General features: G+C 34.1%; 1 protein-coding gene across 1 annotated transcript; it reads left to right on the forward strand.

Moving 5' to 3' along the window:
* Nucleotides 1-2,435: 2,435 nt before the first annotated feature.
* On the forward strand, nt 2,436-15,437 carry LOC144445038 (sphingosine-1-phosphate lyase-like). Its single transcript, XM_078134590.1, has 11 exons — nt 2,436-2,922; nt 4,041-4,293; nt 4,826-4,991; nt 5,845-5,964; nt 7,213-7,364; nt 9,147-9,246; nt 9,719-9,833; nt 11,036-11,157; nt 12,378-12,480; nt 13,770-13,888; nt 15,315-15,437. Exons 1-11 carry the CDS (start codon nt 2,652-2,654, stop codon nt 15,435-15,437), a joined length of 1,644 nt encoding a protein of 547 aa, XP_077990716.1. The 5' UTR covers nt 2,436-2,651.
* Nucleotides 15,438-17,206: the final 1,769 nt, after the last annotated feature.

Consider the following 17,206-nt stretch of genomic DNA (forward strand, 5'->3'; position numbering starts at 1 on the left):
AATAAGAAAATGATTCTTAATCATAGTCTTTATCAAAAAAAAATCAAATATGATTTATATCACTGAACCATTTTATGTGGATAGGGATTGGATATGTATATTATGAATATATTATTCATATCAATGATTCATATGTAATATACGTTGTATGTCATGATATAAGTTAGATATAATTTGTTATATCATGACATCAATTGACTCATTGTACTGTCTAACTTTGCATCATTTTATGATTTTGGTATCCCACCGCTGCCACCGGTTTCACATTCCACTGCTGTGCAACGTCCCATTACTGCCGCCATTGTACTGTTATATCATTGTACTGTAATATCAGAGGTTAGATCTTTGACTACTTACATTTGAAGCATATTTTTTTTTCTCTTACTCTTCTAACCTTCCTTTGTTTTGTTTTGTTTGTTTCTGTATATGATTATACTAGTCATATCTTCTCTACTATTGTAGTAGTGTATGTATTTTAATTTTCAGTTAGTGCTGCTCCTAACATGCTTAGTGAGCCCTTGATACAAAAGGGCTGCAATAAATAACACACCAAGTCAAATAGACTATCTGAATGCAGTGAATAAATTATTATATGTGATGTGATAAGCAGAATAAGTCTCACAGGAGTGAATGGGGAACAGCGTGGTTATATATTGGGGATCATATGGTAGAGTGGGTATATATATATTGACCTCAGTCCCGATAATGTCGGCATAGTGAGACCACCTACCAGTCAATTGGGACAGCTCTGCCACTTACATGTAGCCCACATAACTTAGGAATTAATGGCACAGAGTCTTACACAGATCCACTATAGAGTGGATAACAACCAATGCATTTGAAATTATCAATTTGGTGGCAGCGGTGGAATAAAGCCCTTGTCTTAGAGCCATGTACTTTTCACGTCTGAATTTTTAATCTATGTGTTTGATATATCATGTCTTAGTGGCTGGAAATTGAGAGAGGGTCACTTTTTTTAGAAAGCCGGTATTCAGAAAGGTCACGTTTTTCGCAACAGACAGGACATGCTTTCCCCAGCCCTCCGACCCCCCCCCCTCTCTTGTAACCAATGAAGGCTCCCTTAGATACTGTTGGGTGTGAGTTAATAGACCATAACAAGTTATGCTAATGAGATTTAAGATCTGTTAACAATAGGGCCACACGGACAGTAAATTAGTACCATAGTCATGGACGTTTCTATGAAGACTCTCTCACAGTCCTCGGAACTTCGCATAAAAAGCTAAAACTTGGGTTGTTTTGTATGTACCGGTCAATTTTGTTAGATGAATACTAAACTTAGCATTACAAGTGTTGCCTAAAATGCGATAGCTGAGATACCAAAACATGAGAGCTCTTCCATGACCACTTTCCCTATCCCGTCGAGAGGGAGTGCACAAGCCACCCCACCCCCACCCCGCCTCCATCGGCCAATCTCTGTACCTATCTTTAGCTATTCTTATACCGTTAATCCTTTCTTGAATTGTTGATCGCTGATATCTGGTGATGTTGTCCTGATAATTCATATGTGAGATTTTGAGTCAAATAGTCTACCTCTATCTTTGTACAGCTTATTTCATAATACCGTGCTCTTTTTCTGGTTGACATAACCATGCAGAAACCAATAAGAAACTGGACATGTTACACTTTTAGATAGCAAGATTGAATGAGTACAGTTTCTTGCTACATTTTGTCTAAGTGAAATGAACTACACATACCACCATACAGACATCAAATGAACACCGCAAAGGATAGTTTGTGTTCCCTTCATCAGATGTTTGATACTAAGAAAAACATTGGTACCCGAATGACTGCATGGAGTTGTAATACATTTAAATGGATTATTTCATTTAAATTAGAACAAATGTAGCAAGCAATGCAATCTTGCTATTGAAGTGTGGCATATCCAGTTTATTGTTGGTTTCTGCGTTGTTGTATCAAACAGAAAAGTTGCACGGTATTGTGAAATTCAATGTAATAAAATATAATAAAGTCACGATTATCTATTAAAGGGGTCTCCATCTTGTTAAAATGAGTGATAAATCGACTAGTTACTCGGTCATATTTATGTAATATAAAAAAGACGTGTTCAGATAATATCGTTTCGTCTGAAAATAAAACAATAATAAGGACAAACAAGTTATCATAGTAGACGTGCAAATACTTTATAGTTGTCAATAATATGCATGATTTGAAATTTCATAACTCACATCATATCATGCGGTTGCCAACCTCGAAAAAAAATGGCAGCTTGACTGTGTTGTGCATCCTCAATTTATATTAGTGTAGTCAATATCACAATAAATATAATGTAACTGGTTCCCTGCAATACCGTGGCATAATCAACAAAACAAAAGGAACCAATAACCGAACGCCGAGGGCGACGTTATTTTCACTATTGACCTGACCCAGGCCTGACCCGAATAGCTATATGAAGTGTTGACCCTCGGTTATCGCTTGTAATTAAGAAGTGTGATTCTTGTCAGATCGTAGCATAGGTGGTCTGAATGTTTGACCAAAGGGCAGAGATAAGGTAACGAACTCGGGTTCAATGATCGTTCATTGTTTTGACCTGAAAGAAAGGCATTAATAGACGGGCTGTGGACGTAGGCAAGTTGTGAGGCACATCTGTCCAGTACTGCAGTAGCATAGCAATGGAGTGTTGCAGTTTTGCCGTTGTAGAACACATCGTGTTCACCGTCATCATTGCAGGACTGGTCGGCGTTTGGTTGAATGATGGCTGGCACGGTGTCGCAAGGTCGTTAGTGGTGTTCCTGAAAACAGTGCCTGGTGTCCAACAACTGATTAACATTGCAGTGAAAAGCGAAGTAGATAGTTTCGTACAACAGCTACGGGAGGATGGAGGAGGGGCTAAAGCTCAAAAACACAGTCAGAAAAAATCAGTAGTACCGATACCTAAAAAAGGTGAGTTTTTGGATGCTGGGGACATTTTAAGAATATTCAATATTATAGTAGTGATAATGTGATAAAAGAACCAAAGTCCATCAGGCAGTTATGTATTACAGTCCCTATAGCCAATACATGTAGGTCTGTTCGCACTATAATAGAGACAATTTTTTGGCATTGATATGAATGAGAAATACATACATATGTAGTATATATATATATATATATATATATATATATATATATATATATATATATATATATATATATATATATATATATATATATTTCAAAAGAAATTGAAAAATAAATGTAATGTAATGATACGAATTATGATGTATTTCGGGAACAAGTAAGAACAGAAAGATGAAGAATGAACTCTACATGACAAGTTAAAACACAGACAATTTCAAAAGTAAAACCAATTAGGTAACTATAAAGGAAACGTCAATATAATTGTACGTCAATATAATTGTACATTTAGGAGACAATTAAGATATCAAAACCCAATGGTCTAGTAATATTACATCAATGCACCCTTACAATTCAAATTAATTATGAAAATAATAAAAGATTATTGTATGAATAAAAGCCCATTTCCAATATTTCTTTCGTAAATTATGATAACGCTAGGTATATTAATACATGTAAGTTACTGTCCATATATATTTAAGGTCATAGTTAGTGCAAAGACCTGTATAGACTTTGTGCCACAGTCTACTACAGTACAAAGTCTACACCCTGGATGGAACATCTACACTTACAATGTTATAGTCAGCGTCAGTTCCACGCTACCACTGTGATTGTTTCTGAGATGTTACATCATAGTCCTCGTGCTGTGGTCCAACTAAAGTATGCAATATTGAACTTGACCTAGATATACATGTAGGTACAAGTTTGGCAATGAATGACAGTGACCAGTGTGTATCTTGATTGTTATAAGTGTATGGTATCATTTGAACACTTAAATTAAGTCTTAATAATTCTGAGAGGATTTAGATTGCAAAAGGCACAGAGGCAAAATAGAAAGTGAAATACCGGTACGTGGGTCATGGGGTTAAAAATAAAATGAAATACTAAGATATACAGCAGTTTAGAAAAAAAGTTAAATTTTGGGGAATAATATTATATACTAGGTATTCCAATTGATGAACTCCGTAAAGAAATGGAAGTAGCCAAGAAAAGAGAAGTACGTTCACATGATGGAAAGATCTTTGCATTGGTTTATACAATGGACGACGATGCCTTCAAACTTCAAGAGGACGCCTTTGATATGTTTGCGGAGAAATCTGGTCTAAATGATGTTGACCATGATACCTTGCTGCAAGAATTCCACCATGCATTCATGCATGAAAATGCTCTTAATCCCATGTTTTTCCCCAGTTTACGGTAAGAAGATGAATTTAAAAACAATGTCATGTTAGATTTTAATTTTAACAGTCATATAATAGAATTAGCTTTTGGATTTTGGAAGGAAAAAGTTATGGATGAGAAAGTGAGGGAAAGAGATGGTTGGAACTAGTAAAAAAAAAAAGGAGAGAGGGGAATGAAATAAAACATTTTTGTATGTTTTTCTATACATACAAACAGACTCGTATATACGTAACATATAGACAATGGAAGCTATAAAGTAGTGTTGTTCATGTGCTTATGGTGTTTTCATTTACTCATGCATATTTGTTTATTTGTGTATGTTAAAGTTAGTTACTTTGTTTGTTTGTTTGTTGTTTGTTTGTTTGTTTGTTTGTTTGTTTGCCTGTTTATAGTACAGTTCCTGGGCTTCCTGTGTCTATTTCACATCTAGACAAGTTCAGTATTCAGTGTCATCACTTGAGCGTTACAGTTTGTATTTTTCAGGAACTACTTGTGTAGAGTATAAAGGGTTTTGTAGATTATTATAAGTATCATTTTTATATTTCAGACGATTTGAGACTGAGATTATTAGTATGACAGCATCCATGCTGAATGGTGATGAAGATGTGGTTGGTTCACTAACATCAGGTGGTACAGAAAGTATACTAATGGCGATAAAAACTTACCGAGATCGGGCTAGGAAATTATATCCACATATCAAACATCCAGAAATGGTAATAAAACACTTAGTATTCCTACTCATTTTAGGCCACATGATTGTTTTTTTTTGTAATTTAGCTAAAGTACCTTATTATGAAAGGTTGTTTCCATGGCGCAGAAATCATCAAATAAATAGCCACGTGGTAGTTTGAAAGTTTGTAGGTTGTGTAGTATTGAGTGAATTACAATGATAGTCATCCTACCTGCAACATGTTAGTACAAGACAAACAAGTAAACAAAATTTTTGCAAGTGTGAAAAAAATACCATTAATTAAGTTATTCAACTAAAGCTAGGAGTGACCTCTTTCTAGTTACCGTTCGATAGATATTTTTAACAGGAAAATATTAAAGGGGCACAAGCTGCAGAGTTTATAAGTTTTTAGGTATATACTTATTACTGCATATTTAAAAGGTACTCGTATTATTGTACTTACTGAAGCATACTTAACCATTACTTGCAATTTTGCTGAAATCAAACCCTGTATTAGTATATAACTTATAAATGATCTGATAATGTAAATTTATTTCAAGTACCATAAAATGTTGAGGAAATCCCTACAATGCAGTCAAGTGTTCTATTAATTGCAGAAATCAATCGTAATGTTGTAGAAGACATGCATTGATAGTAGTATTATACTAAAATGTATTTTCACTTGAGTAAAAAAGAGCAGCTTATGTCACTTTAAACAAATTAATAAGTAACCTTTTATTTGGGAACAAAAATGACAAGGCATACTCTGGAGTTGCTGACTGTGTCCCTTTCATGTTTTGATGGATTTTTTTTGACAGGAAATGTTAACAAAAGTGAAAATACAGTGACAGTTTTACTGAGGCAATAATCGCATTGATATTTTCGTTCATTTTTAGGTTGCTCCCATCACTATACATCCCGCTTTTGAGAAAGCAGCTCATTATTTTGACGTAACAATAAAACATATACCAGTTGATGACGTACACTTTAAACCAAACCTTGCACAGTATGAGAAGGTAATGTCTCTGAAATTAAATGACACTTTTTCAAATATATGTAAACAGCGCCATCTAGTGTTCAAGAGATGTAGATGGATGAATTGTGGTTGGGGGGAGAATGTCAAGCAGTGTGTCTGTGGTGGTTAACCGTTGTGCAGATACTTGCAGAGTGACTAACTTTGTTTACCAGTAAACCTCATCCCAGTGTACAATAGGCCTCTTCTAATAAACCTGATTTGCGAATTTTTTAAAACTATTTCAGACAGGTTTCACAATGCAGTATTTGTGAAATTGACTTTTCTGAGTCACCTATGTATTAAAAAAATGCATCACTGCACTGTGCAGCATTGATAATGCTAGCTGATGTAAAAACAAAAGAAGTATCAAAAGAGGGCGCTGTTCATTAAGATATCTATATATCATCTCCTCTACATTAATTATCTCCTGGCCACACCACTTCTTATTCTTTACACTCACACCAAGTGACGACATTAAGCTTACACCAGAATTCAGTTGATATATGTAGAGTTTTGGTTGATAAAAAATGTGAAACAAATCGAATTGGACATGTCTTATACCCCATAATTTGAATATGACCATCACATATAACTCCATAATTTCAAAGATGACAGTAAATCTGACCATCACATATAACCCCATAATTTCAAAGGTGACAGTAAATCTGACCACCATATATAACTCCATAATTTCAAAGGTGACAATAAATCTCACCATCACATATAACTCCATAAGTTCAAAGGTGACAGTAAATTAGACCATCACATATAACTCCAAAACTTCAAAGGTGACAGTAAATCAGACCATCATATATAACTCCATAATTTCAAAGATGACAGCAAATCTGACCATCACATATAACCCCATAATTTCAAAGGTGACAGTAAATCTTACCATCACATATAACTCCATAATTTCAAAGGTGACAATAAATCTCACCATCACATATATAACTCCATACGTTCAAAGGTGACAGCAAATTAGACCATCACATATAACCCCATAATTTCAAAGGTGACAGTAAATCTTACCATCACATATAACTCCATAATTTCAAAGGTGACAATAAATCTCACCATCACATATATAACTCCATACGTTCAAAGGTGACAGCAAATTAGACCATCATATATAACTCCATAATTTCAAAGGTGACAGTAAATAAGACCACATGTAGGTGTAGTCTCCCATGTGAGTATGAAATTGAAACTCATTATCAACTACTTGTTTGTGTTTGACATATTGCAGGCAATCACAAACAACACTATATTGTTACTGGCGTCAGCACCACATTATTGTCATGGCGTTGTTGATCCCATCGAAGAGATTGCTGCCATGGCAACCAAGAGAGGACTACCCATGCATGTTGATGCTTGTTTTGGTGGGTTTATGTTACCATGGTGAGGATGTTTTTCATTTATCTCCTATTTGTTCATACTAGATACATCATGCATGCCACTTTGTATTTATAGATGATTTAGACATGATTTGGTAAAATAGGTTATTATTCTTTCTTGTCCTGCTAGGGTTGTCAACTCTATAGACTGTAATGGCACTACTGTATTCCACAGCTTGTTTGGCTTATCTAAAAAGTTGTTATTATGGTTTGGAAAAATCAGTTAGTCACACTCCTCAAAATATCCAACTTTACAGTGACCTCACAGATGACACAATAAAGCACTTTCACGGTGACAGGAAGTCTCTCTGTCTGTCTGTTTCTCGCTCTCTCTCTGTCTGTCTGTCTGTATGTATGTATGTCTCTCTGTCTCTCTCTCTCTTTCTCTGTCTCTGTCTCTCTGTCTGTCTCTGTCTCTGTCTGTCTCTCTGTCAGTCTCTGTCTCTGTTTGTCTGTCTGTCTCTGTATGTCTCTGTCTGTATCTCTCTCTGTATCTCTCTCTTTCTCTCTCTCTTTCTCTGAGAAAAATTGAAACACAATTTTTTTTTACAGTATTGCACCAAATAATGACATGACAGTAATGTATACATTTGTCATGTTGACATTTGTAAAATATTCTGAAGACTTCAAAGTGATTGTTAGTCTTTCAATAGCTCAGTAGAGAATAATATTTACAATGGTATAACAGCAGGTTAACTGTTATCTTAAATGCCATCAGTGTACAAGTCACAGTTGAAATATCAAAACCCATGTAAGAAATAATTTGAGTATGAATTTATTAGTAATGCTTCATGATTGAAACATTGTAACGAAGGGGCAAGGTCTGAGTTTATATATGTTTTTGAGGTCTGATTATTTTTCTGCATATTAAACGATACTCACAGTATTCTACTTTCTGTTGTATACTTAAACCATCACTTGCAATTCACTGAACTCAAACCTGGTATTAGGATATGACTTATAAATTTTCCATTGACAATTGATTATACTGTCATTTCAAAAATGTACAGGAATTTCCTACTGTGCAATCAACTGTTCTAAGAATGCCAGAACGCAAATTGTAATGTCATCGAAGGAATGCAATGACATTAACAATATACATGTAGTAGTCTAAGAATAGTTTAAAGAAAGTGGCCATGTGGATGAGGATTGGATATTTATTTTGGATATTTAATATTTAAAAAAAAAAAAAAAAATTATCTTGGCTTCCTACTTGAAAAATCAAAGTAAAACATCATAAACCAAGTCCTCGTTTTTAACTCAATAAATTGCAAAATATTGATAAATGTGTAAAATGTTTGTTATTGTTCGTACAGTAAGACATTTTACACATGTATTACTTGTTGACCAATTGATTGAGTTACAAACAAGGACTTGGTATATGTTGTTTCATAATGATTGTCCAAGCTGAAATCTGTCATAGAATTGTTTTATGAATTAAAAATCCAATATAAATACCTAATCCTCATCCATATGGCCACTTTAAAGTAGAACGCCGCTCCAGGAAATAGATAGATGTATTTTCATAAACTTTGGGTTCTGGAGAGTCAGTTCACTCTGAATATTCATGACTATTTATCTAAAGGCAGTAAGCACTCAGGAGTCTTGAATATTCAGTGTTCATCTAACATGTATGTAACTATGCTAAGTCCTGTGAACAACATTGGTCAAGATGGAGAATAGTACAAGTGACTGAAATACTGAGTTTCCATTTGAAGTTTCTCGGCAAACACGGAAAATTTATGTGATGTGAATTCATGAAATGACTCTCTCTTTGTATGGACAGGGTTGAGAAACTGGGATATCCCGTTCCAAAGTTTGATTTCCGACTACCCGGAGTAACTTCAATGTCAGCAGATATTCACAAATATGGATATGGTGCCAAGGTGAGAGTATTCTTCATATCTCTAGATAGTCACAAATATTGATTGGTGCCAAGGTAGATAACAACAGGAATTAATAGACAACTGAATAAACATTCCACAAATGTATGCAAATATACCTAGCAACAAGACCACACCCATAGCAATGGCCACATGATGGTGTATATCGCCAAGATAACAGAGATGGTTAGGCAAGTGGATAAGCATCCAATAAATGAATGAATGCAACATTAATATGCCTAACAACAAGACTAGGCCCATAGCAACAGCTAAATAATGCCAATGTTTTGTAATAACAGCACAGGTACATTGTACAAGAACTGAAATCACAAGAAAAATGGCCCAGTTTATACAGCTACCTTGGTTTTATCTAAGTTGATTTTTTCGTTGTCATAGTTTCTGATCCATAAGGACAGTGATACATGTAACATTGCGAAACATGACTAAAAAAATTATGATTTTTTCTCTATTGTAGGGTGCTAGTGTTGTTGTTTACCGTAATGCTGAAATTAGAAAGTATCAAATCTTTGCATATGCTGACTGGCCAGGAGGTCTTTTTGGCTCCCCTAGTATGGCAGGAACAAGACCAGGTATGAAATTCAAATTGACAATACAGTCAGACTGAAATTAATTTTTGATATAAATCAGTGTCTAGAAATGATTAATTGAGAGACTAAATCTAATAATGACATTATCACATTTCAACCTATGATTTAGAGATAAAACTGACAAGAGATATTTTTATCACTGACATAGTGAACAAGGTTTTTGAAGGCTAAATAAATGTTGGGTCACAGAATTGGACAGGAAATGTGATGTTTTGTAAATACATTGTCTATCTTGGTAACAAAATGGCAACATGGATGAGGATTTGGTAATAATTTTGGATTTTGAATTTATAAAATAATATTATCCTGGCGTCCTACTTGAAAAATCAATGTGAAATAACATAGACCAAGTCTGTGTTTGTAACTCAATACATTGCAAAAAACTAAAAAATGTGTAAAAAAAATTATTGTATGTACAATAACAAAGATTTTACACAACCCATAACACCAAAGTAAAGCGTTTTCTGTATGTATATCACAATCATTATAGCATCCGATATCAAGTGTAAAAGTATACTGTTTCATTTGTTAATTGACCACATTAGAAAGGCCACATGCTAGGTTTGTAAATAAATGAATTGAAACAGTATATTTTTACACTTGATGTGAATGCTATAAATCAGTGTAGCACATAGAGAAAGTGCTTTACTTCTGTGTTACTCATTAATGTGTATTAATCTTTTGCAATTTATTGAGTAACAAATAAGGATTTAGGATACTGGTATGTTGTTTCACATTGATTTTTCAAGTAGGATGCCGTGATAAAATTGATTTATAAATCCAAAATCCAAAAATAAATACCCAATCCTCATCCATATCATGCATATGGCCACTTTAAAATGGTCATATGGATGAAAATTGGCTATTCATCTCGGATTTTTAATTGTTAAAACAACTCTGCTATGTTTTTCTAATTGGGAAATACAATATGAAAGAACGTATATCCAATATATGATGAATGAAAAAAATGGCTGATGACAGGGGGCTTACACCTAGTCACATACACTACATTGTACCCAGTATTCAATCAATGAAATAATGACTGATGACGGGGCAATTATATTGTACACTTGGTCAGATACACTGTTATATATCCAGTGTTTAAATGAAATAATGACCAATGGCAGGGGGGGGGGGGGTATACACACCTTTTCAGGTATTTATGTTATTGACTTTGATTACAGGGGGCCACATTGCTGCATCTTGGGCAGCGTTGAAGCACATTGGGGAAGATGGGTATTTGGAGAAAGCTAAAGCCTTAATGGAAACCACTGAAACTCTAAAGAAAGGCATCAACCAAATTTCTGTAAGTACGCATCGATGTTGTTATTATTTTCATCATTATCTTAAATTACAGGTTACACTGTATATACCCAGTGTTTATATGAAATAATTACCAATGGCAGGGGGACACACACCTTTTCAGGTATTTATGTTATTGACTTTGATTACAGGGGTACATACACCTAGTCAAGTATTTGTGTTATGGACTTTGATTACAGGGGGGCACACACCTAGTCAGGTATTTGTGTTATGGACTTTGATTACAGGGGGGCACACACCTAGTCAGGTATTTATGTCAATCTGGTAAATCACATTTCAAGATGTGATTATAGTTTTATCATTAGATGATAGGGTAGGCAATGTTATGATATAGCATATATCATAATAAAATGTATGGAGGTCACACTTAGCTAGTTACATGTATGTTGACTCTGAGCAGACTCTAATCTTAAACTGACTTTTAAAAAAAGCCAAATATGAACAGTTATGTTGGACCAGAAGCAGGTTAAATTTAGGTCAGGTAAAGGTAGTCTGTAAGGTACGCCGTGACGGGGCGCCCTCAACCATCGGCCAACGTGAGAGGAGGCCGATGAGGGCGAAACGTCACGACGTATCTTACAGTCTAAGGTAAAGGAGGATGGTTAAGAGTTGACATAACTTTTGTGTTGACACAAATTTACATATGATTACATATTAAAGTGTATTTCATTTCCTAGATTTATGGATTTATGTCAACACTGAGTCAAGTACAAAATATAATGTAAATGGGACCAAAAAATCCGGTTTATCATTTTTTACAACTTGTGTCACCATAGAGCCGAAACTCAAATTTGTAGTCTGAACTAATACAGTTATAATTTGCCAATAACTTGCTTTCCCTCTCCTCCTGCCCACTCCCATGGTAACATTGTCTACAATCTTACTACAACCTCACCCTTTGCTGCCCTGATGATGTTCTGTTAACAGGATAACATCTAGTAAGAGGTTTTAAAACATTCTAAGTTGAATTCAGTTGAGGCATTCCAATTTTCATTATATTTGAGTATTTCTAGGTAGTCTGAAAGGTCCAGTCGTTGGTTCACCAATGTAACCACTTGCTACTCACGTTGGCGAACATATTTCATGCGTGAAAACAACAACAGCTGTATCTTTCTGGCTAAGTTTTTCTACAATCAATTTGTGTGCCGATACAGAAGAGAAATGTACTTGACTTTCATTTGTCTTTTCACTTTTTGTCTGCAGGGGTTACGTATCCTTGGCAACCCGTCTATGACCTGTTTTGCTATTGGTGCATCGGAGTCTTCCATTGATATGTTAGCTGTAGCTGATGGCATGGAAGAGAAAGGTGAGGGATAGAAATTGTCACGATAGTAATTGAGTAAAAAGAACAGTTTGAATTTTCTAACTAGTTTCTCATCTTAGTGGCATTTTTGAAGAAGTTTAGATTTAGAAACTGTTGCACTCTTCCCAGCCTCAATTGCTGAATCTACGGTTCTGTTACACTCCTTTTCTCTCTCCAGGTTATTATGGTAGAAATCTTAACAAACATTTTCCACCCACGACACCCCAGTGGATACATGGACATCAGCACAGTTTTCAATTTTTTATCATCAAACCACAAACTCTTGAAAACAAGAACACATACATCACATGTACATAATACTTAATTGGAAGTCATTAAATATCTCTCGACCCACCCCACCACCCCCAAAGGAAACACATTGTGTGTTTGCATCAGTGCAATTATCTGCCCCTATTCAGATCACCCACTCTTCAATAACACCAGGAAGGAAAATACTTCTTAAGATAAAATGTCCTCAGTCAAAAAAAACAAAAAAAAACCTGGGAAATACCGAAATTATGGGAATAAATTCTTGATCCATTATACCTCATGCAGCAATCAAGAATGTTTCTGAAATCTAAATGTGCCATAATCTGATTATCAGAGAGATAAAAGATTTCTTAGTTTGGCCACTAGCAGTGCTGTTCACAAGCCGCTTTGTGGCTGGAAGTGAGGGCCATATTAAAATCTGAGACATCCTCTTGTGATGCCTCCATACAAACTTTGATTAAACCGGGATATGGCATATTATGTGAGAATGAACGGACGGACTATCAAAGACGAGGACAATACAGTAGTTAACATGTAATACGCATGTACACAACATAACATAACATTACACTGTATTACATTTGATATCATTACAGTGCATTGCATTACATTACATTACACTACATTAAATAACATTACATTACACTACATTACAATACATTGCATTACACTACATTACATTACATTACACTAAATGCATTGCATTACACTACATTACATTACAATGCATTGCATTACACTACATTACATCACATTACATCATTACATGACATTACAGTACATTGCATTACATGGCATTACATTACATAACAATACATTGCATTGCATTACATTACATTACATTAAGTAACATTACATTACACCACATAACATTACATGACAATTGATTATGTTACACTACATTACAATACAATACAATACAATACAATACATTAAATGACTGTAAATTTTATTCACACAATTATCAATCCATAAAGTTAACCCTTTTAATAAGAATTTTTTACTGAAATTATTTTTGATAGGATGGAAAATGGAAAGACAGCAATTTCCAACCAGCCTACATTGTTCAGTTTTACCTCAACATATTGGAGTTGCTGATCAACTGCTTGAAGATCTAAAAGATGCAGCTGCAAAAGTCAAGGTCAGATTAACATTGTCATTTGTCAATTTATCCTTCGTCTTTAAAAGAGATTGCAATGTATCGACTCAGAAGTGTTTCTTGCCAGAATTTATATTGAAAGTTGACGTCAAAGTTAGCATTTTCTCAAGATGTGTATTTTGGAGAAATCAGCTGCAACTAAATGGGAAATTTTTTTGAAAATGTTTAGTTAGGTACAATAACTTTAATATCATACACCATGAAGAGTTTTGCATCACATGCGGGTAAACATATTTTGTGTAGCTGTGTACACAATAAATCAAATCAAATAGATTTTGGAGTCGGCATCCAAAAATCAGCACCCTCAAAAACGATCACAATTTCAACCTGTTTCTATACTACTTACGAATGATATAAATCACTGATTAATGTATATAATGTCTAATTATTGATAATTTAACGATTTTCAGTGAAAATATTGTGGTTGTCTAATCCTAAAATGATATTTCATTTACAAGTAGTACAGTTTTACATGGTAACAGATTAAAAATTTTAGCTTTCACTCACTTGCCACAAGTGACTAATTGCAGATAATATTGACCATTAATTAACAGATACAATGTCTTTCTAGCGCATTGAGATTGTTAATGCGCTCTATAAGAAAATAAATGTTATTATATTTTTTATAAATGGCTTATAAATAACTGACAAATTTTTAGTGAATATATCTTAGGTTATTTGATGAAAAAAAAATGTCAAATTTGCAACTAGTTTTAATGAAAATATATGCATTTATTACTACAATAGGGGTATTAATATGTAGGTGAAGAGTGTCCATAAATTTATCAATTTCAAAGCTTACCACCGTCAGGACATTCTTTCCCAATGAAACTATTTTCTTACACTTTGACCAAAAAGGGTGAACATTATTCAGTGAAAAAGAACTTAGTTCCTTTATACCTTTGCCTCAACCTATAAAATACATTTCATCCAGAGGCGTCTAAAATTCTCAAATATCTACTTGTAAATGCAGCCATGAGGTATCTCACGAATAATAAGGTTTTAGTTTACAGATAGAATATTTCAGTGAGCAAAGGAACCAAACAAAAAAGTGTGTGTGTGTGTGTGTGTGTGTGTGTGTGTGTGTGTGTGTGTGTGTGTGTGTGTGTGTGTGTGTGTGTGTGTGTGTGTGTGTGTGTGTAGGGGGGAATGGGCAAAAATAGGCAAGAGAATGAAAGAACATATATCAATTTGTCAAGAAACACAATTTCCATAGATGACCAATATACAATAATTGTCAATGTTTCTAATGACTCACATTATTACGTGTAAAGAAAGGAACAGGATGAAACTGAAAGTTCATGGTCATGACGTACCTAGGTGTTCTTGTTGATGTGATATTACATGTAGTAACCTTCAGCACCTTGGGTGGTCTAACAGTTTCTTTATATTTTTCGTTTCTCAACAGAGCGGTGAAATAAAGAGCAAACCTGGAGCATCAGCCATGTATGGTATGCTGGCCAATATTCCTGATAAAACACTTGTGAATGATGTTATTGTTGAATTTTTCAGTGAAATTTATAAAAATTAATATTTTTTTATCCAAAATCAGAAGTCAATACACAATATGAATTGTGTCATAAGTCAAAACTGATTGATCAAAAATCATTATACATATCAGGTCAGAGTTCACATGATAGGTCAAAGGTTATGTAATCAAATTTAAGTCTTGTTCGCTATCCTTCAGTTCATTCTTTTGATGGAATGTTTAGCTATGCTAGGCTGCATATCAGAAATAGGAGTTTTCAGAATTTAAAAATGTTGCATAACAAGATTTTAATTTTTAACAAAATCTGCTTAATCCATCCACATTTTCCAACTTTGTCATGCTTCTTTAAGGTAGCGTGTGCATCAAGGATGAATTTCACTAAAAATTTGAAGTTCTTAAAATCCTACAAAACTTTGCCATATGGAAGCTTGCTTCTGGCCCTTTGGAAATTTGACAAGAAATTTGGGGTTTCACCATCTTGTTTTCAAGGAAATTGACAAGCGTTTGTTTTCCCATAGAGTTGACACAGTATTCGTCGGCCATATTGGATTCTAAAATGGCACGACTTTGATAACATTTTGACCACTATTTCAAAAATTGGTATGGTGACCTTTGATTTTTTTTCTTGATTTCAACTGAGAAGTGATTGGAGTTTTCTTAAACAAAGTAAAAGCAGAAGTTTATTAAATAGTTCCTTTCCGAGGCACATTTCATGTTAAAAGCAATTTATCAATTTCTCTTCCTAGGGAATTATAAAGAGAAAAATGTTATCCATTCTAAAATGCTGACCTGTAATTGTAACTCCAAAACTTTTCTCCTGGTCCTAAAATGTAATTATTATCATTTTTACAGCTGATTTGGAATGACTGTATTCAGAAAATCACTTTATCAATGGTGGTCAAATTAAGACGGCTTGGAAGGTGCCAGAAAATCTTCATTCTTATCACATAAAATCTTGTATATGTACACTTAACTCGAGCTCACAACAGTATGTAATCTGTAAGAAATATGGAAAGATCTCCATGTATAATGTGTGGTTCTCTGTGTATTTGTATATATTTTATCCTGCCGTGGCCATATGTAGCTGAGATGAGAACACTTCTCAGTACCTTCAAAGCCAATTTTAATTGTCCATCATTGATAAAAATGACATTCTGATCACCACCATCTCTTAATTAATAATGGTGTGAATAGTTGTGAATTGATAATTGTGTAATTAAGAGCCATATTTTGATAATAATACGTGAATGTTTTTATGACCTTATCACCCAGATTGAAAAAGAAAAGGAAAAAAACACCAGTTTTTTTTATAATTTTAATTGGACCACACTGAAGCCATTGTTGGCTACAGCTGACTGTATAAGACATCATTTATATTGTTTGTCTATTTTTGGTTCCAAGTATAAACTGATTTCCTGTACTTCAACAGAAGGTCATACATATATTCAAATTTGAAAGGCTCCCTTGCGTTGATTATCCAGTTCTACTGTATTTTCATGTGTTAAAGGCCCAAGATTCCATCCCAAGTTCTTACTTTACTGTTATCTTATTAGTGGAGCCAAGGGTTATCAATCTTTACATGTGTCATTGGGTTTACAATCACCTAATTTGTACAGGACTAATTTTCCTGAAATAACTTGATAAATTAAATAAATGACTTAAATGTGTAAGATATGAATTTTTGCCAAGAGTATGTTTTTATTTCCTGAATATTAGTTTAAATTTATAAATGCTAACGTTTGTTTGCAATAAAAATGTTCAACATCAATGATGTCGTAAGAATCAATTTTATTGTAAATTGTGAATTTTTT

The sequence above is a fragment of the Glandiceps talaboti genome, chromosome 13 (assembly GCF_964340395.1).
Source record: "Glandiceps talaboti chromosome 13, keGlaTala1.1, whole genome shotgun sequence".
NCBI classification, from domain to species: domain Eukaryota; kingdom Metazoa; phylum Hemichordata; class Enteropneusta; family Spengelidae; genus Glandiceps; species Glandiceps talaboti.

What these genes read in the sequence shown, in the direction of transcription:
- LOC144445038 (XM_078134590.1), top strand. Translation starts at nt 2,652, where the DNA reads ATGGAGTGTTGCAGTTTTGCCGTTGTAGAACACATCGTGTTCACCGTC. An exon ending in ATATCAAACATCCAGAAATG is followed by an intron (nt 4,992 to 5,844) that starts GTAATAAAACAC and finishes GTTCATTTTTAG; the next exon opens with GTTGCTCCCATCACTATACA. An exon ending in ATGCAGCTGCAAAAGTCAAG is followed by an intron (nt 13,889 to 15,314) that starts GTCAGATTAACA and finishes GTTTCTCAACAG; the next exon opens with AGCGGTGAAATAAAGAGCAA.